This window comes from Hemicordylus capensis, chromosome 2 (genome assembly GCF_027244095.1).
Source record: "Hemicordylus capensis ecotype Gifberg chromosome 2, rHemCap1.1.pri, whole genome shotgun sequence".
Classification (NCBI taxonomy): domain Eukaryota; kingdom Metazoa; phylum Chordata; class Lepidosauria; order Squamata; family Cordylidae; genus Hemicordylus; species Hemicordylus capensis.
Genome location: NC_069658.1, coordinates 401,536,415 through 401,556,670, shown reverse-complemented (window position 1 = coordinate 401,556,670; position 20,256 = coordinate 401,536,415). Strand labels below are relative to the sequence as shown.

The window sequence follows — 20,256 nt, the reverse complement described above, 5'->3', positions numbered from 1 at the left end:
GAACTTTCTCCACACCATGCATGATTTTATAGACCTCTACTGTTACTTCTCCCCTCAGTCATCTTTTTTCTAAACTAAAAAGCCCCATGTGGTGTAACCTTGCCTCATAAGGAAGGTGCTCTAGGCCCCTGATCATCTTGGTTGCCCTCTTCTGCACCTTTTCCAGTTCTATAATGTCCTTTCTGAGACATTGTTGCCAGAACTCCAAGTATGGCCACACCATAGCACCATATTTTTGTATAAAGGGCATTCTAATATTAGCCGTTTTATTTTCAGTCCCCTTCCTAATGATCCCTAGCATGGAATTGGCCTTTCTCACAGCTGCCGCACATTGAGTCAACTCTTTCAAAGAACGGTCCACCACTACCCCAAGATCCTCCTCCTTGTTCAAGATGACATTTGTAGCATGTGTAGAGGGACTGTTCATATGATCCCTCCCCTTGGCATATTATGGGAGGAGAACGTGTGTGCCTATGGTGTGCATACATGTGGTTGGGCTGGTGGATGGAGCATCATTCAATCTGACCCTAGCTAGCTCTTCAAGAGATGTGCAAGCCCCATGCTTTTAAAAGAAGCAAACAAGTTTCTCTTCATACAGAGGCCAGGAAGGTTTCATTGTATTAGGAAAAGAGCTCATCACACACGCTGGTTGGGGATGGATCTGTAGCTCAGTGGTAGAGCACCTGCTTTGCATGCAGAAAGTCCCAGGATCCATCCCACACAAGTTCGAATCTCCTCCGGAATGGAGTGTGTCAGTCCACTTAACTGCATTTACCCCGAAGTTGCTGTGGGCTATCAGGGACCAGTACAGACAGGACTCTGTTTTCCCCCAAATTATGGCTGCACATTCTGGCTTAACCCAAATTACTGTATGTCCGGGTTAAAATAATCCTCTTTCAGCAGCTTAAAAAACAAAAAAGAAAACCAAAGGCTTCTGTTGTGCCCCAAAGTTTCTCTGTGATATGTGGAGGGCCTATTGTCAATAATTTGGCTTCTTTCCAAACTCGCACTTTATTTTTGTTTGCTGGGTGGGCTTCCATAACACAGGTGTCAGCAAAAGAGAGTCTGACAGCTCGGTCTGGTGTGCTCTTTGAGTGATTTGTAATTGCAAGTGTGGGGAGGGGTTGTGGCAGATTGATGCAATTCTGTGGAGGGAGTCCAGAAAGGGAGGGAGAAATTCCTGAGTTAAATGCAAGCACATGCAAAATGTGGTCTTCCTATGCTTTTAAGTTCGGCTTCATCTTATTGATACCTGGTCACTATAGGAACACAGCTTTACATATGCAGATGTTGTTGGGGGATGCCTTAACAATGGAGACTGCAGGTTAGATATAACTGTCCTAAATCTGTCAGGCTAGCCAGACGAAGCGCAACAGAGGCAGAAGCAGAACAGCAAAATCCAACAGGAATAAATTCTCCAAACCAGGTCCAGTCTGAGTCAGTCCAATAAATCCAACGGAGTCCAAAGCAAAATCCACAGGCAAGGTCAACACAGTCCATGGTCCAAACACATTCAAGGCAATACAGGAACTCAGCCGATTAGTCGCAGGAAACAGTTGTTGCTATCAGCAGGGTAGCTATGTTACAGGCGTCTTAAACAGGCTGAGCTCCCGGTGCTGTTAATTAAGAGTTGCTGAGTCAGCAGCTTTGCCTGTTGTTCTATGCATGCGGCTTCTTAGCTCTTGCTTTCTCTTGGATCGGCGCCTCTCTACAGGTGAGACTAGTTCCGCCTCCTCCACAAGAGCTGCCTCACCCGGCTCTAACTCATCTTCGATTCCCTGTGCATCAGACCCACTCTCCTTTGCAACCTCTGGTCCTTGCCTACCCTCCTCTGCTGTCAGCTCTGTCTCTATCTCCAACTTCTCCTCAGAGTCTTCCAGCATGCCCATGACAGTAACCTGAGCCCTTTGTGTCTGAGATGATTTTTCCTCATCGCACAGAGAAAGCAACAATTTCACAAAGGCAAGTTCATTATAAAAACCAGCAAAGATTTGGGTCAGATTCGGCAGGTTGAGATTAAGCGTTCTGTTTTGACTTGTCATTTTTGTGCAAATCCGGCTGGCTGCCAAACTAAAAACAAGTAATAATGAAGGGAGGCATCTCGCACCTCCACCTTGGATGTGATTGGTGGGAGAAAAAAACCCAGAGCAAACAGCGGGAATGTACACAGGAGAAAGATCGCAGGGAATGCAGTGAGGAGCCAATGGCTATGTGAGTGGTCTATCTAATTCCCTGAATTAAACTGCCTCGAATCTGCTCCAAAGCAGATTCGCTCTTTGGATACCCCATGGCATAAAGCCATGTGTGAGTAACTCCCAGGTAGGTTTGAGAGAAACTCCTGTGTGATACCCTGGAGAGCTATTGCCGGTTTGACTCGGTGTAAGGCAGTTTCCTATGGTTGTCACTAAGGCCCTTTCTCCCTGCCCCCCCACATACAAATAGCAGGATCCCACAACCTAGCTAACAGGAAACTACTATCATAAGCGCTTGCCCAAAGCCCTTGCTTTTCTTTGGTAGATGAGAGAGCAGCACAGTCTGGAATTCAGCCAAGATGGGAGATGTAAAAAGCAAATGTGATGGTGGTGGTGCTGCATCAGAAAGGGGGTTCTATGCATGACGAAGGCCAGGAACTTGAAAACTGGCAAAGAACAAAGGATAAGCTCCACACCAAACCAACACAGGAAGGGTACAGATGGGAACAAAATCTATCCACAAAGGTTTGTATGGAGCTTCTGTGCCAGAGAAAGGGGATGGGTGAATGCAGAAGTCAGAGAGCTATGGTCAAAAGGAAGGAAGAGATAACAAGATGATACGACTCCTCTATAAAGGATGGGTATTAATGTATTCAGCTTTCAAAATTAAATTTTGATTGAAATATTAAAAATTGCAAGGATGGCAAAAGACAAGGATGAAGACTGTGGACTAGAACGGAGATTGTAACTGTGTAGCCAGCAGAACACAGGAAATACAAACTATGAAAAAGTGATAAAGGGTACTGAAGCTCCACACCCTGATCACTTAATGCTCAGATCAGCTTAATTGGATTTCAACTGCTGGCATGTGCATCTGTGTTTTGCATGTTTTGTATCTCAGTATCCCATGAATAGTTGATGCAATCCTATATCATCCCATGCCCTTTATCAATTCATCTCCATTTCCAGGTTATATACAGAACTGTGTTTTAATTATGATTTAATGACAACTTGGTTTATTTTTATTGTCATTTTAATATTGTTATGGCCTGTGTCTAAATACAGTAGTTATGACTGACTGACATGGAGTAAGAGAAAATCCAGGGGATTTTGAAGGCTCTAAGGATCAGTGAGGAAGCCAGTGATGCTCTTGAGTCTCAGAGAAAGGAACCACACAGCCCCACAGTTTACCTGATACAAGTCTGAGGAAGCTTCCTCCCACCTCAAAGCACAAGCATTTTATTGTAGGCTCTGCTAACTAATCCCCCTATCCTCTATTTCCTTTAGCTATTTAGTCTCCAATAAGTTTTTTAAACAAAATAACTTCATCCCAGATTCTTCAGGAGTTCAAGGCAAATTGCAATACAATTTGAACTCTTATGGCATCTGGCAGGAATAAACCAAAATCTTCATCCAAACCACCTTGTTTGTGATGATATCAACTAGCACATTTAGAGGTTCCCATTAAGCAATAAAAAACTATTATTAGGGAAAGAAACATGACATTAAAAGGAAGGAAAAACAATAGCAGGAGGAAAATAGCGCGTAATTCCAGAATACAGACCACAAGTTCCTCTCCAAAAGTAAGTTTAACTTCAGCCTTTTCCAGCAAGCGGCTTGGTAGAACTCTTCTTAACCAGGTCCTGGTGTCTTCACAAAACCTTTGAAGTGTTTTTGTCATTGAAATATTCTTCATGGTCTTTTTTCTTGAAACCTATTATGTCAAAAAGAATTACAAACTGCTGAACAGAAAAGCAACCTCCAATTAATGTGCACAAAGTAAAAATCTAGCTTGATTTTAAAAACCTTGACAAAAATTTCAAAAGATGTTGGGTGTTCTTTTTCATTAGGAAAAATGAAAACACAATATCCCTGTAGTAGGTGTGCAGACCTCTTTTCTCCAGACAATGCAGTTTAAGCAGTTGCTGCGTCAGACATTCACCTGGTGCCTATGTAATACTGCTCTCTGCAAACCATAGCTTGCAAATCAAGAGCCAGCTTGGGGATACACATTCTATCCCCATCTCTCCTTAGCAACCTGCCCTCTGCTCTTGTTAGTGGTAACCACAGTTTAAAGTTACATGTGCACAATGCCAGCCTTAATGTGAAGATAAATGAGAAGACTAATCTCAGGGTGGTAGTGGTTTGAAGTGCCCTTAGGATTGCCTTACATTGAGTTTAAATAATAGAGCATTACATTTTAGGAGGTCCTTGGTTCCAAACCATCTTTGAACTGGGCCAGTTAGTCTTAAGTGAGGGGCAAGTACTTTAGGAAACAAAAGAAAACAGAATTTTTGACTGGCTCCTTTTTTATTGGCTTGAGTTAGCTGTAGAAGGTTTTTGAGCTCTTGTATTTTAGGGTCAAATTATATGATATTAAATGGTAGTTTACATGTTTAGCCTACTTTCCAGTAGGCTTATGAGGTCATCCAGCATTCCATTTGTGTATGTATGTCCATCCCCCACAATCAACTTTGGAATGTCTGGACCAATATGAACCAAATCAGGTACAGTTGTATGGATACCTAAACAGTGTAGTTTATTATGTCATCCACCCACCCCAGTTCAAGATGGCGGACACGTAAACTTTTGCGGTGCAAGTTTGCTAACTTGTGAATTGCCTAACTGATTTTGACCAAATTTAGTCAAGTTGTAGGGATAGTGAAAAGAAAGTAGGCAGATTAGTTCTTACTGGAATAACCTGTTCATTTTTAGTCTAGCTCTGCACAAACTAATTGACTCCCAGTGAATGCTACAGAGTGAGTGGTTCCTCAACTGCTGCAGAATTGCCTTTCAGCCCGTTTGCTGCTAAATCAGCCTTCTGACTAAGGAGCATGAAATCTAAATTGCAGGTACTTCTCAGTTAGTATGAGGGGTGCAAATTAACCTAATTGTGTTGCTGGGCCAGGAAATCTAATCCAGCATTCTGGGTCCAGACTTACAAGTGCTAACATTATGAAAATGAATACTCACCTCCAAAGGTGCAAGCCCAAGTATCCTTGAAACAATCTGAGCAGATATGGCAGGTATTTTATAAAGCATTCGCATTTTGACTTGACTGCATATCACCTGATGAAGTCTCAAGCAGACAGTCACACAGGAGTTCCAAGTGTCCTCTTGTAGTGTGCTAAAGTGTGGAAGATTGATTATTTTTTATACTGATTATTCAATTATACTGAATTATGTATAATTAGTATATGCATAATAAGTCTGAGGATCAGAGCAAGGGCTTCTAATGCAAACTTATATAATTTAACTAACAAGCAGAAGGTTGCCAGTTCGAATCCCCTCTGGTATGTTTCCCAGACTATGAGAAACATCTACAGGTGAAACTCGGAAAATTAGAATATCGTGCAAAAGTCCATTAATTTCAGTAATGCAAATTAAAAGGTGAAACTGATATATGAGACAGACGCATTACATGCAAAGCGAGATAAGTGAAGTCTTAATTTATTATAATTGTGATGATCATGGCGTACAGCTCATGAAAACCCCAAATCCACAATCCCAGAACATTAGAATATTACATGGAACCAAGAAGACAAGAATTGTAGAATAGAACAATATTGGACCTCCTACTGTGCTTGATTGGCCAGCAAACTCACCTGACCTGACCCCATAGAGAATCTATGGGGCATTGCCAAGAGAAGGATGAGAGACATGAGACCAAACAATGCAGAAGAGCTGAAGGCCGCTAATGAAGCATCCTGGTCTTCCATAACACCTCATCAGTGCCACAGGCTGATAGCATCCATGACACGCCGCATTGAGGCAGTAATTGCTGCAAAAGGGGCCCAAACCAAGTACTGAATACATATGCATGCTTATACTTTTCAGAGGTCCGATATTGTTCTATTCTACAATCCTTGTCTTCTTGGTTCCATGTAATATTCTAATTTTCTGGGATTGTGGATTTGGGGTTTTCATGAGCTGTATGCCATGATCATCACAATTAGAACAAATTAAGGCTTGACTTATCTCGCTTTGCATGTAATGCGTCTGTCTCATATATCAGTTTCACCTTTTAATTTGCATTACTGAAATTAATGGACTTTTGCACGATATTCTAATTTTCCGAGTTTCACCTGTATATTGGGCAGCAGCAATGTAAGAAGATGCTGAAAGGCATCATCTCATACTGCACGGGAGGAGGCAATGGTAAACCCCTCCTATATTCTACCAAAGAAAACTACAGGGTTCTGTGGGCGCCAGGAGTCAAAATTGACTTGACAGCACACTTTACCTTACCTTACCTTACCTTCATACTACTCTAACTCCATAAGAAGCCAAAAGAAGTGTATATTGGCATATGAATGAAAATGTCATAAACATATGGAAGGCTCATATCTACTTCAACACCTCAGGGCTGTGTGTGTTGAATCAGAACAATAATTAGTTCCAATATTATGCAAGTCATATCGGGGCATTTTTTCACCTGAAATGTTTCCCATTTAAAAATGTCCCTGATATTTGGTAATAGATTCAGTCCATCATATTGGCATTATACTGAACCTATCGGAGGATTGTGGGGGGACGCATAATTTAAAGAAGATCCAGCATTCTGCAAATAAAGCGGCTGCCCAGACCAATGGCACCTGAGGCAGCAGCAATTCAAATTATTGCCTTTCCCTCCTCAGCCTCGAATGTACCAAGACAGAAAGCAACATCACTGCATTGCATCCTTTTTCTGGTGCATGGCAGGAGTGGGTAGGAATGCCATGTCCTATAATGCAGCAGAAACAATGACACAACACCATGATGTTGCTTTCTGCCTTGGTGCATTCTAGGATGAGAAGAGGGGAAGGCAACAATTTGAATCACCGTTGCCTTGGCTGACCAGAACGGAATGCTGGATCTTCTTTAAAAAGGTACGTCCTCGACCGTCGTCCAACCCATGTATTGGCTTAATGCGAGGTAGAGCACCAGGATGACTGAATAACTGATCTCAACCCATCTCTTTCAGGCTTTAAGAAAAACCATTCTTAGCACACACATTATTTGTGTCTAGCTGGGGGAAAGGGTACCTCACCATACCTGCAGGTCTCCCCTAGGTATGTCAGTCACTGATCCCACCCACCCCCCCACCCCCATCTCCCAGTGTCGTTTACTGTTAGGGACCAGTGGGTAGGAGTTATGGCAATTCTACATCTTTTTTTGACCTGCTGTCACTACATAACTGATATATAGTTGTAGTGGGATGGGAGAGACAGGACGCTGCTGGTCAGCCCCACCTTTTCATCACAGAATTCACTTCAGTGCACACTAGGATTTACAGACTCAGTAAGGGGGAAGTAGAATTAACTGGAAGAAAAGCTATAAGGTATATAAAAAAAGAGCCAGACACAAAACTCTTCTAAACAAATCTGTCCTAAAAGACTCGTCCTCAAAGATTCTCTTATTCAGTTCACTTGATCTTCCATACATGTCTTTTGCTTACCCATGTTGATTAGAGAGGATGTGCAATAGTTTCTCCAAAAGTTTTTGTACCTAGGCAAGAGTGACAAAAATTCAGTTAGAGAACCAGAATATCTCAGCTGACTCTTTGTCTAATATAATCCCCGAATCAAGCAGTAATAAATCTGAAGATACTTGAGCTATATTTCCTAGACTTGTTTGCTTGCTGCCTAGGCTGCTTATTTCACTTTTTTCTTTTCCACCATTCTGTTAGCTCTAGCATCTGGATTTAGCACACATAGTCCGGATGTGTGCACATCATGAACATGCATGTTCTTCCCCCTTCTGTTTTGCCATGATGCCTTTCAGTTAATCCAAACCATTTTTCTGCATGTGCAACAATTACCAATTTAAACTAGTATTTTTAGTGCGTGTAGAGAGGCAGTTCAGATTAGATAATGGTGCCCAGACAGCGGGGTGGGGATGGGATAGTCCTGTTCACAGCGGATGTCTGCGAGGCAGTTGCCCCCTCCTCCCACCCCCTGAACTGAGGCAATCCCATTGAATTAGATAAGTGGGTACAGGATTACAGCCTTTGCTCCTCCCTGGAAAAGGTGCTGTGAACATGGCCATACTGTGTATCCTAGGGCCAGTGGATGAAGTAGCTCAATCTCAGCCCAGTACAAGATGGTGAGGCTGTTCTCACAAGCAGTCTAGCCCAGGCTAGGGCAGCCCAGCCTGGGATAGGCTGCTCATGTGCAGCAATGGGATCAAGCCCGATTTCAGCCTTGCCTACCCCAACTTTTAACCCTGGTGTTTAGCTAAGGTTACACAAACCTGTGATTTGCTTAACATAAGAACAGCCCTGCTGGATCAGGCCCAAGGCCCATCTAGTCCAGCATCCTGTTTTGCACAGTGGCCCACCAGATGCTGCTGGGAACCTACAGACAGGAGTTGAGGGCGTGCCCTCTCACCTGCTGTCACTCCTCTGCAACTGGTACTCAGAGGCATCCTGCCTTTGAGGCTGGAGGTGGCCTATAGCCCTCCAACTAGTAGCCATTGATAGACCTCTCCGCCATGTAGTTATCCAAACCCCTCTTAAAGCCATCCAGGTTGTTGGCTGTCACCCCATCTTGTGACAGAGAATTCCACAAGTTGTTTGCTGGTCCTAAATTTCCTGGCAATCAATTTCATGGGATGACCCCTGGTTGTAGTGTTATGTGAGAGGAAGAAGAATTTCTCTCTATCTGTTTTCTCCACACCATGAATGATTGTACAGACCTCTATCATGTCTCCCCACAGTCATCTTTTTTTCTAAACTAAATAGCCCCAGGTGTTGTAGCCTTGCCTCATAAGAAAGGTGCTCTAGGCCCCTGATCATCTTGGTTGCCCTCTTCTGTACCTTTTCCAGTTCAACAATGTCCTTTTTAAGATGTGGTGACCAGAATTGTATGCAGTACTCCAAGTGTGGCCACACCATAGTTTTGTAGAAGGGTATTATAATATGGTTAATGGTTAAGGGCATTAACCTTGGCAGGTGATCGCCACCAAGGTAAAAGGCTCTCCCCTGGCCCACCATCATTTCTGGTACTCAGCTGGGGGTGGGTGGGGAGAGAAGGAGCAGCTGTGCTGAGTATGATAGCTGCTCGAATGCAAGCAGCTGCTACGCTCCTAACATGGTGCACCCTGGGATGCAGGGGATCCTCCTGCTCCTGACTACAGCCATTGCCATGCTGCTGCTTGTGTGGGCACGTGGCATAGCGAGAGCACTAACCATCCCCGTTCATCTGTGGGAGAAGATGGGAAGCTCCTGCCTCCCACCCCCAGCCTTCCCCCCACTCCCAGCCGAGGTCATGTGAAAGACCTCATTGTGGTGGTCTGTGGAACATGACACAACATATTGTGGGTTGGAATTCCCAATTAATGATTTAGGTAACTGTTGCCAATGGCAGCATCATTTTGTTCATGTGGAAGGGCGATGCACAAGGTATGGCTCTTTGGTGAGGAACTGATACCCGAGCCCCCAACTGTGCTGACATCTTTGTTCCGTACTTGTTGCTGAGCAAATGTTTGGTTTGATCAAGTATTTGTTGTTTTTATATTTATTCGTTACGTATTTGATGCCAATAATATTTTAGGATTACAGAAGATGACGACATCCATTTTAAAGCAGGTGAGCATAGTTATTGTTTGAGCTTAGTGACTGTAAGAAAGGGTTTTTTTTAATTGCAGATTGCCTGGAGGAAAGGAGAGCTACTGGAAGCTAAACATGGAGAAAGCTGCTGCTGCCAGCTTAATAGCATGGTAGCCACCTGCCTTCATGCTGCCATGCAAAAAGCCAGCAGTGGTGCCAGCATGCTCTGCAAAGAGGACAAAAGCTTGAGAGGTGAGGTGGCAGGATGGGAGGTCTGCAAGGAGTGGGCAAGGACTGCAGAAGTGCATTCTGCCATTCCCCCAACGCACCACCTGAGGCAATTTCCTCAGTTTGGCTCATGGGGAAGTTGCCCCAGTGAGGAAGTTAATAATAATTAGGTCCTTCTTGGAAATTTAAAGGGGTAGGAAATGGAAATATAGAACATTTAACAAGAAATGGCTGACTTCTAGACAAAATTACTCCTGAGAAATCATACTGAAATTAGTCCATTAGAGTAATTCCTGAGTAGCAACAGCACTATTATTGATTAACTTGGTCTAGATATCAGCCAGTATGATGTAGGCTTGTGCCTGTAACGTTTCGGAGGCCATTATGAAGGCCTCCGAAACGTTTCTGCTCCGTGGGCCATTTCAGCACTTCGGCACCAGTGGGGGTAGTCCTTTAAGGGCGGGGGAGGGTGCACTCATCCCTCCGGCCGCATTTTCCCTGCCGTTATTTTTAAGCCCCTCAGGATGGCAGCATTCCTCCCTGCCACCCCATTGTTGTCATCAGCCAGAAGTGGCCAGAAGTAGCAAGCGCGCGTGCGCCCGTTGCATGTGCGAGCGCACCCATCCGCCATGCACACGCGCACGTGTGCTTGCTACTTCTGGCCACTTCCGGACAATGACGACAATGGGGTGGCAGGGAGGAACGCTGCCACCCTGAGGGGCTTAAAAATAACGGAGCGCCGGTGGGGGAAATGCGGCGGGGGAAATGCGGCCAGAGGGGTGAGTGCACCCTCCCCCGCCTTTAAAGGACTACCTCCGCTGGTGCCGAAGCAACTTCGTGCACAATCCTAGTATGATGTTGGTTTTTTAAAGATCAATTTCTGGATTTATTCCAACACCAGACCATAGGTATTATGTCACTACTGACCTGTGGTGCTGTGGTGGAGTCCTCTTGCAGCACTAGGTTCACCCAGTGGTTATCAACAACAACAGTTTCCAAAGTGGTTTACATAGAGAAATAATAAATAAATAAGATGGATGGATGGATCCTTGCCCCCAAAGGGCTCACAATCTAAAAAGGAACATGATAGACTCCAGCAACAGTCACTGGAGGAATGCTGTGCTGGGAGTGGATAGGGCCAGTTACTCTCCCCCTGCTAAATAAAGAGAATCACCATGTTTAAAAGGTGCTTCTTTGCCCAGTTAGCAGGGGTTAAAGCCTTTGTTTCTCAAGCTAATTTTCCTTTCCCCTTAGCAATAAATACAGTCAAAATTGGTGCCCATTGGCATCAACAAGCAGGAGGCTTAAGATTCCTTCTAGCACACACAAAAGGCTTAGTGTACTTTGCCTCCTCCTGCTCTGCTCATGGTACACTATAGATCTGAATGACAAAGGTTCAACTGGTGGTAAAAAAAAATGCAACTTCAGTGAGACTTTTTCAAAATCAAAGATCTCCAGGTTCTTTCAAGCACAATAGTTCTTGTTAGGACTATGAGAATTTTGTGTTTTTTCAAGTTAGGGGTGAACACGAACTAAGGTTTGTGCACAGGTTTGGCACTGAACCTGTCTGGGTGAGGTCTGAACCAATTCGGCACCGAACCTGTGCACAAACCTTGGTTCATGCACATCCCTACACCAGGTTCTTTATTTTAAATGGCTGAAGACTCATTTGATTGATGTTCCAGTAACATGTCACTGCAGCTAGAAGACATACCATAATCTGCGCTTTAAAAAACTAAAAAAGAAACCCATAGCACACCTCATTTTCATAATTGAAATCCACATTCTTCAGTCTATGAAAAATTCCTAAAAGGTAGTCCAGCAGATCAGTAGGAAAGAGAGCAATAAATTCTACCAAGGCCTTCAGAGGCAGCAATGAGAACCATGACCTGAACAGAGTTCTGTCTTTCATCAAATGCGTCTTTTTCCCCATTAGCTGCAGTAGCTCCCTGCAAACATAAATAGACAAGAATATCAATATACAGAGGTGATGGTGGGGAGGGAAGTATACAGGAAACTGAACAGATGCAGACTTTTTACTTTATCAAGAAGGAAAAAAGAAGAATGACACAAGGACCACCCCTTCCAACTTCATTCTAGAACTAGTGCCAAGAAACAAAAGTAAATATCAAACCCATCTGAAATCCTGTATAGAAAGAAAATTCAGATAGTGCAGTATTTGCATAAATCAGCCAACACAGGCAAAATAAATATTATAATTTTATTTATTTGTTTAGGTTGGCATCTGGACTAACACTGAGTACCATATTTACCCAAATAGAAGGTGACTCTGAATTTAAGACAGCCTTCTTGAAAAATAAAGATTAAATACAGTTTTATCTGTATTTACCGTGAAGAAAGAGAACTCTGAATTTAAGATGACCCCCAATTTCTAAGAGAAGACTTGGAAAAAACCTAGTCCTGTATTTAGGTAAATACAGTAGTACTACTCAGGGACTAGTCTAAAGGAATACTTAGTTTCAGTACGACTACACAGGAGTAATTTATTCTGTAGATATGTTATTGGTAACAAAGAGATAGAAGAATTTACCAAAGAAAGAAAAATAAACAATAGTGAGTTCCTCAAGAGACCTTTGTCACCTTAAGTGGCGCAGCGGGGAAATGCTTGACTAACAAGCAGAAGGTTGCTGGTTCAAATCCCTGCTGGTATCGGGCAGCAGTGATACAGGTAGATGCTGAAAAGCCATCATCTAATACTGTGCAGGAGGAGGCAATGGTAAACCCCTCCTGTATTCTACCAAATAAAACTATACTTTACTAGAGAGACTTTGAAAAATTCCCTTGCAGCCAAGGTTACAGTCAAAGTTAACAGTCTCATTTCCAAAACTGTACAGGAATTTTTCCCCCTCCCATGCCCACCCCCAAGTATTGATTTGGAAATATTCTGAAGGAGGTCCTTTTATGTCCTCAGTATCCTTATTAGATATTCCAGCATGGGCTCCAGCAGCAGCTGGTCACAATGAATGCTTCATAAAGCACAATAAGATTAACAAAGTACCAGATTAAGAGGTGGTTTCATCACACAATTTCTTAAGAAAATACTGAATGTTGATCACCAGTCTCCAATGATGGTCTCATCATAATTAATAATTCAAAGTCAGGCATTTTCTGCTCAAGTTGCTGATTAGTGCTTTTTGACGAGGATTTCACATCCACAGTTCCAGAAGCTGGATGAGGGAGAGCAACCATGTCTGCAGCATCCATCTGTACCTGCAGTTTCTCTTCCAATAAGGAAGACAAACCAAGAAGCCTGCTTCTGCATATATGGCCCCTGGCTGACTGGGACAATTATCCATTAATAGTAATATCATAACAGGTAAAGAAATTTAGATATTTTGGATCATTTTTCTTCAGCTCATAACTACTGGCTTTAATATTTCTGTTACATAATTGCTCTATTTTTATATTGATGCAAGTTTTCTTTCATTTTTACATAGCAAGGTGAACATAGGATACATGGTGCTGGTGCTGGTTTTAACCTTTAAATCCCTAAATGGCTTGGGACCAGGTTACCCAAGAACACTTTTTGCCCCATATGTCCCTACCCATACCTTAAGATCTTCTTCAGAGACCCTCCTCCAGGTGCCCCTGCCAAACGAGGTGAGGCGGGTGACTACCAGGGAGAGGGCCTTTTCGGTGGTTGCACCCCATTTATGGAATAGCCTCCCCAGTGAGGTTCACCTGGCTTCATCATTTTGTTCTTTTAGATGCCACCTAAAGGCCTTTTTGTTCACACAGGTCTTTTAAATTTGGGGTTTTTAATTCGGGTTTTCAGATGTGATCTGATTTGTAACTAATTTTAAAATGAGTTTTTATGGTGCTTTGTATTGTATTTTGTATTTACTTTTTACTTTTGTTATAATTTAATGTGTTATGTGTTTTAATCCTCTGTTGTGAGCCTCCCAGAGAACAATTTGTTATGGGGTGGCTAACAAATGAAGTTCATTAATTATGTTAAAGCTAGACTTCAGCTATATTTTATATAGGGTGAAAACAGTTCCTTTAGGATCAAGTGTCATATGTGTTTCCATCACAAGGACAGAGTGCCGGGAATAGGGGTGTGTGTGTGTGTGTGTGTGTGTGTGTGTGTGTGTGTGTGTGTGTGTGTTAAATGTCATTTAGCAAGATACTATATTAACTTGAAATACATCACTAGATTTGTTTTTCTCTTCAAAACACTTCCACCCTACGTGGTTTGTTTAAGAATCAAGACACTGATAAAGAAAGAGGTGGTCTTTATTTTAATTCCTTGGACAAAAGTCAAGTTGGTGATGTAGTCAGACACATTTCAGGGCAGCTTAATTTCTTTATCCTGAAGTGCTTAATCTCTTCATCACAGTGGAAACTCACTCATTAGATATCTTGTTTCAACAATTTCAACCTGATAGAGATGGTGTTCTTAAAGAATGTAATTTCCTCACACACATACTCTTCTCTGGAAGTTTCAATCTTACAGCTGCCTTTATTTCTACCCCACCCACACACCCATGCTCACGCTTCCTGCTTCCTGAAACATTATGAAAACAATGAAGCTATTCTCACGATCAGTGGAAAGCAGGCTAAGGGTGCTTAGCCCACTTCCCACTGATCGCGAGAATCACCAGACTCGCAGCCAAGCCCGATTCAGTCAAAGGGGGTCAACCGCTTAATTGCCCCTGCCTTAAGCCCAAGTTAGCGGAGCAAGCGCTCCGCTAACCTGGGCTTTCCGATTGTGAGTTGCCGCAGCGTGGCTCCACAGCAACTCATGAGCAGACCCCCGACCGGGAGGCTGAACAGCAGCCTCCCGGCTCGGGGGTCGCTCCAGGATGCCCTGCGCACTCTCACAGGGCATGTTGGAGCTTCCGGGAGCCGCACGGTCCCTGATCCTCCCAGCCCTCACCGGATCCGTAATGGAGCCGGCAGTCATGTGGGCGGCCCTTATTGAATGCTTCTTGTTCCATATCTTTCTCTAAATTACTCTTAACCTTCTCAATTTCTGTTCTAACTAAATCCGATTCACTGAGGGCTTTTTCTATTATCAACAGGATCAAATCGAAAGAGCATTTATTTAAAATGCTTATCCACTTGTGACTAAAGTCTTTATCATCTCGAAAGAGGGTAGGAGCTTTCTGTAGACGTAAACCTCTTGGTATAATACATTCCTCACTGTATTGTTTTAATTGGACAGCATGTGCCTCTAACCTAAATAATTTCCTCTGCAGTTGCAATAATAATGGCCATTCTGTGTCCCTAGGACCAGCACAAATGTGCTTACTTTTGTCAAGGGTGGACTCCCTAGAGAAGGAAGATCAGAACACTGGACTTAGAGGTTTTTACCCCTGTGGGAGATGTTCTATATGTGTGAAAGCGGAGCGTAGAATTAGCATAATGGATCCACATACAAAGAAAAATAGGGATTTGGATTTTTTTGCCACATGTGATACTAAGGGAGTGGTGTATGTAATAAGATGCCCATGTCCTAAACTGTACATAGGAAAGAGTATGCGTAAAATGAGATCAAGAATATTGGAACACAAATCTAGAACTAGAACAGGACACAGCGAATCGCCAATTGTCCCCCATTTTTTAGAAATGGGACATACATGTGAGGACTTTAATTTCTTTGTCCTCTATAGATATACTCCAAGGAGATTTTATTATGAAGATATGAATACTACATTATTAAGGAAAGAGGCGTTCTTCATACACCTGTTCAGGACTCATATTGAAGGTCTTAATATGAATCAGGATCTCTCATGTTTTTGGGGGACAACACATTAGGAACAAGATGAATATATTTAGTCACTGTTATAGCATCTTGAACAGGAATCTTGGACTTGCAGGAGAGAAGGATGGAGGTATAGCAATTAACTAATCTAGTAAAGAACGCAGTTGTTGGTCATTAGTCCTCAGCATGCTAAATTGGGAGTAGTATAAGAAAGAAGGGAGTGCGTAGAACTAACAAACATGTCTCCACAGGCGTAGTACCCTAAACACAGCGGGAGGACAAGGCAGTTGTGATAATTAAAGTATGTAATGTTTAGACCTAAAATGGTGTTATCTGAAGAAGTAATATACAGTTACGAAACAGAAAATCCTTGTTCCAGTATTTTCTGCTTTGGGGCAGAGGTATTTTTAGAAATGGGTAAAATTACACAACAAAGGTTAGATATGAGACCAGAGTTGGCTCTATTAAATGTATTTTTGGGAGCTAATTTGGCATTATTGTCTAATGATCTTATAGTTTTTATGTTAACTGCAGATAGATTATCCACTGCACAATACTGAAAGCATAAAACCATGTCTCTGACATCTTGGTATCAGTCTATGTCGCATATTGCCATATCTGAAAAACTGACCCATATTATTCGTCTTTGAGCGAGTCAAGCTAATTCTAATGATTTTTTCATGATATGGTCAGATTTTATTTAGTTCACAAATCAAGATAATTTTAGTCATTCTCCTCCATCAAATTATTTACATATCTGGAAGGATGGTTAATGGAAGTCATTATGTATCAGTTTTGCTATTCATGTTTATGTATTTCAGGATGGGGACCATCTATTTTTTAGCAGAACACACAATATTACAGTTGGGTTGCAGCTTATGAACAGTGGCTGAAGTCATGCAAACGCCTGCAAAGAACAGAACGCTTTTTTTGGTTTTTCTCACAAACTGATGGCTGCACATCCAGATCTTGTTCAGGATGGATTCGCTTTTCCCCGACACTCACACTCACTCTCCTAGATTTTGGGGTCAAAGTCCAGGGTCTTCATACCCCATGGGGGTGGGCCCAAATCATCTTTAATCTGTCCTGGGTGGTGTGGTTTGTGCCCTCAAGAACCTACATGTTAAAAAATGATGCTTAACTTGCAGCGGGGGCTCCAAAGGCCTTTAGGTCCAGGCTCCAAAATCACACCTAGGTGCATCTCTGCACACAAAGACTCAGCAGCAGTGCTTCTTTTGTCACAGGGGGGTAGAAAGAGAGTTCCTTCTCAGGAAGCAAGAGGGAATTATTTTTCTTCCTATTGACCAAAGAAGCACTGGCCAGCGCAGCAGTAGACAGGGAACAGTGAGAAAACAGGACCCAACAGCCTCCCAGCTCCCTGTCTGCTACTTTCGTTGGACCTGGAAAGAATTCTCTCCTAGGAGACAAGCTCTTGGCACATTTCCTGACAAGAAGTTGCTTTACAATCTATCAAAAGTAGGCACCCCCCACACTGCTACTTCAGCAGACAGGCGGAACACTCGTTCTTTTTTTCCTTCAGGTTTTTTTTTTTTTAAATTTAATGTGGGGTTGTTTTGTTTTTTTGACATTTTGTATTTTACAACATCTTGTCAGGAGACTAGCTCTCACAAGAGCTCATCTCCTAGTCCATTGGCAGGACAAGCAGCCTGGCTGTGCTAGCCTTCAGCTTTGCAAGCAGGAGAGGAGCTGGGAGGCTGTCCCTTTCCATCTCCCTTTCCATCTCCCTACTGCTGCTGCTACCTCAAACAGCTTGGAGAAATCAAGTAAAGCCCCCCCCCACTCTGTCTTTGGGACCCCCTGTCAAATTGCTGGCAACTTCCTAGGAGATCTTGACCCCCATTTTGAGAATGCCTGCCTTAGACTGTTTTCTATACAGGGGACTGGGCCAGGGAAAAACTAGGTTACGTAAACCAGTTTTAAGGTTTTCTATTTAGAAGACTAATACATGTTTCTTTCTTTTAAAAAAAGATATTGGATTCTATGTTAAAAGGTTGAAGTTCTCTAAAGGATAAACATAAAAAGGTCAGAGCAGATCAAATACGTAGTATGAAGAGGAAGGGAATGTAGTGCCAGTGACGGCACCCTACTTCTGCCACCTCTGTGCTCCTTACCTGACTGGCAGGAGTACAGTTAGCCAGTCTAATAGCAGCAAATTCCACGCACAGCATTGTTCAAACACAGGCAAAGACCTGCTGCTGGAATTCTCTCTCTCTTTATACACACACACACACACACACACACACACACACACACACACACACGATATAGAGTTAGCAGAAAAGAAAGCAGCAGGAAAAGAGAATCCACTTTGCTCTATGTCTCTGCAAAGGCAGCACCTGGCCAAGCAGGAGAGATAAACGTTTAACACAGACCAGGAGAAGCCTCAACCAAGGCTTAGGCTTGCAGCATCCCTGTCCTTGAAAAAGCACAGCAAGTTAGGGGGATGACTGGAGCATGTGCCTCCCCTTGAAGCCCCAAGACTTTAGGCAAGGACTTACAGACTTCATAAACAGGGCTGAATGATGGAATTTAATCTGCATTCTTGCCAGACCAGGCACGTGCATGCCCAACTTGACTCTCTGCAAACAACTCTCTCCATTAAGACAGCTGAGGATATACTGTATCCTGCTAAAAGCCAGGCAAAGGTCCTGGCTACTGCCTTTAGCAGTGGGTCCCTGACAGGGGCGTAGGGAGCTTGCCGGCTGCCCAGGGACAGGCTGCCCCTATGTGTGCTGGCCACTCCCCCTGCATTCATGAAAGATGCAGGGGGCATGGCCAACACCCAGAAGGAGCCATGCAGCCTTTCTCCCATTCCTTCTCAGCCAGTGCACCATTCACCATTCAGCCAGTGCACTCATTTTCTCTTCCCTCTCTCACTCTGAGCAAGAGAGAAAAAGCACCCAGCCAGTACTTCACTGGCTGGGAAGGAGCAGGAGAGGGGCCACATCTTATGCTCCCAGCCAGTGAGTACTTCATTTGCCGGCTGGGTGTGAGAGAAGGATGAGTGCCCTGTGTGCAGGTATGCAAGGGCAGCCCCTCCCCTCCCAAACCTGGTAGCCCAGGAACAGTGGTCTCCCCCCTACCCCCCACCTTGTCCAATGGTGGCTACGCTACTGGTCCCTGACTTCTGCCTCCACTGATTTGTAGGGTGTGCCTGACAGAAGCAGGTTTTTTGGTATTCCCTCTATGGAAACGGAGCATTGGTTTCACTTACCATGAAGGCTTCTTCTGGTTACTGAAGCCGCGGACATCTCTATGGGTTATCCCTTTCAGGAACTCCAAAGCAGGACAGAATTTGATTGGGTTAAAAGAAAGACACGCCTACCTCAGCCTGAGGGGGATAACCCCGCCCCAGTTCTTTCAGGCCGAGAAAGCATAAGGATAGTTTGCACCATAGGAAGAAAATGTAGTAAGTAAAAAAACAGACAGGAAAGAGGAGAAGAGTTAAGCAGTATACTAGTCCCCATTTAATAGTCCCCAACCCTCGCAGGTAGTAGGCCAGAGCGCCAATTTAGCTGGGTGGGCCGAGATGTCCCTGGCTTCAGTAACCAGAAGAAGCCTTCACAGTAAGTGAAACCAATGCTCTGTTCTCAGTTGCTGCAAGCCAGGGACATCTCTATGGGGCATACCACAGCTGGCCAACTTGGGCGGGAGCACTCTGACCTACTGACGAGGAAGAAGTACCGGCCTCCCAAATCGAGACCTGGGCTGAGGCATATTCGTCAATTCTGTAGTGTCTGGTGAACGTAGATGGTGATGCCCAAGTTGTGGCTCTGCAGATCTCGTCAACCGATGCGTTTGTGGAGAAGGCCGCTAAAGTTGCTGCCGCTCTCGTCGAGTGAGCCAGAATGGAGATGGGTGATCTGAGATGCTGAGCTTTGTATGCCAGCGCAATGCATGCCTTTATCCATCTTGCTATGGTAGTGGAGGATACAGCTGAGCCCATGGACTGAGGGTGAAATGATATAAACATAGTGTCCGAGACCCTGACGGAGGCTGAACGTTTGATGTAGACCTTAAGGCATCATTGTACATATAACCTGTGCCACTGCTTTTTGGAAGGATGGGCCAGTTGAGGGCAGAAGGAAGGTAAGAAAATGTCCTGCGAGAGATGAAAGGAGGACGATACCTTTGGTCTTATGAAGGGGTTGGGGATCAGTCACACGGCGTCCTCGAGGAAAATGCAGAGTGACTTATTTATGGACAAGGCTCTCCGTTCAGATACCCTCCTGGCGGATGTGATTGCCACAAGGAAGGCCAGTTTGAATGAAATTACCCTGATGGGAATGGTCCATATGGGTTCAAATGGCTGTGACTGAGAAGCATGGAGGACCACATGCAGGCCCCAGGTGGGGAACCTATGGAATGTTGGAGGAGAGAGAAGAGAGGCCCTTCTCAGGAAGTGATGGAGATGCGGATGAGACAGAGATCTGTGAGGACCTGCCGGAGATTAACGAGACTAATGATGCTGCCTGTCTTTTCAGGGTATTAGGTCTGAGGCCCTTCTCTAGCCCTTCCTTCAGGAAACGTAGAAGATGTTGTAGAGTGGCGGTACCCCG

The 20,256-nt window shown here is 43.8% G+C and overlaps 1 protein-coding gene across 1 annotated transcript in view; it reads right to left on the bottom strand.

Moving 5' to 3' along the window:
* Positions 1–20,256, bottom strand: part of RNF213 (ring finger protein 213) — a 225,636-nt gene that overhangs the window by 172,898 nt on the left and 32,482 nt on the right. The window contains exons 9-12 of the mRNA XM_053293465.1: positions 11,708–11,897; positions 7,630–7,679; positions 5,166–5,319; positions 3,757–3,906 (exon numbers count right to left, since the gene is read on the bottom strand). Of these exons, the coding sequence (XP_053149440.1) occupies positions 3,757–3,906; positions 5,166–5,319; positions 7,630–7,679; positions 11,708–11,897 (544 nt within the window). The remainder of the gene's footprint in view (positions 1–3,756; positions 3,907–5,165; positions 5,320–7,629; positions 7,680–11,707; positions 11,898–20,256) is intronic.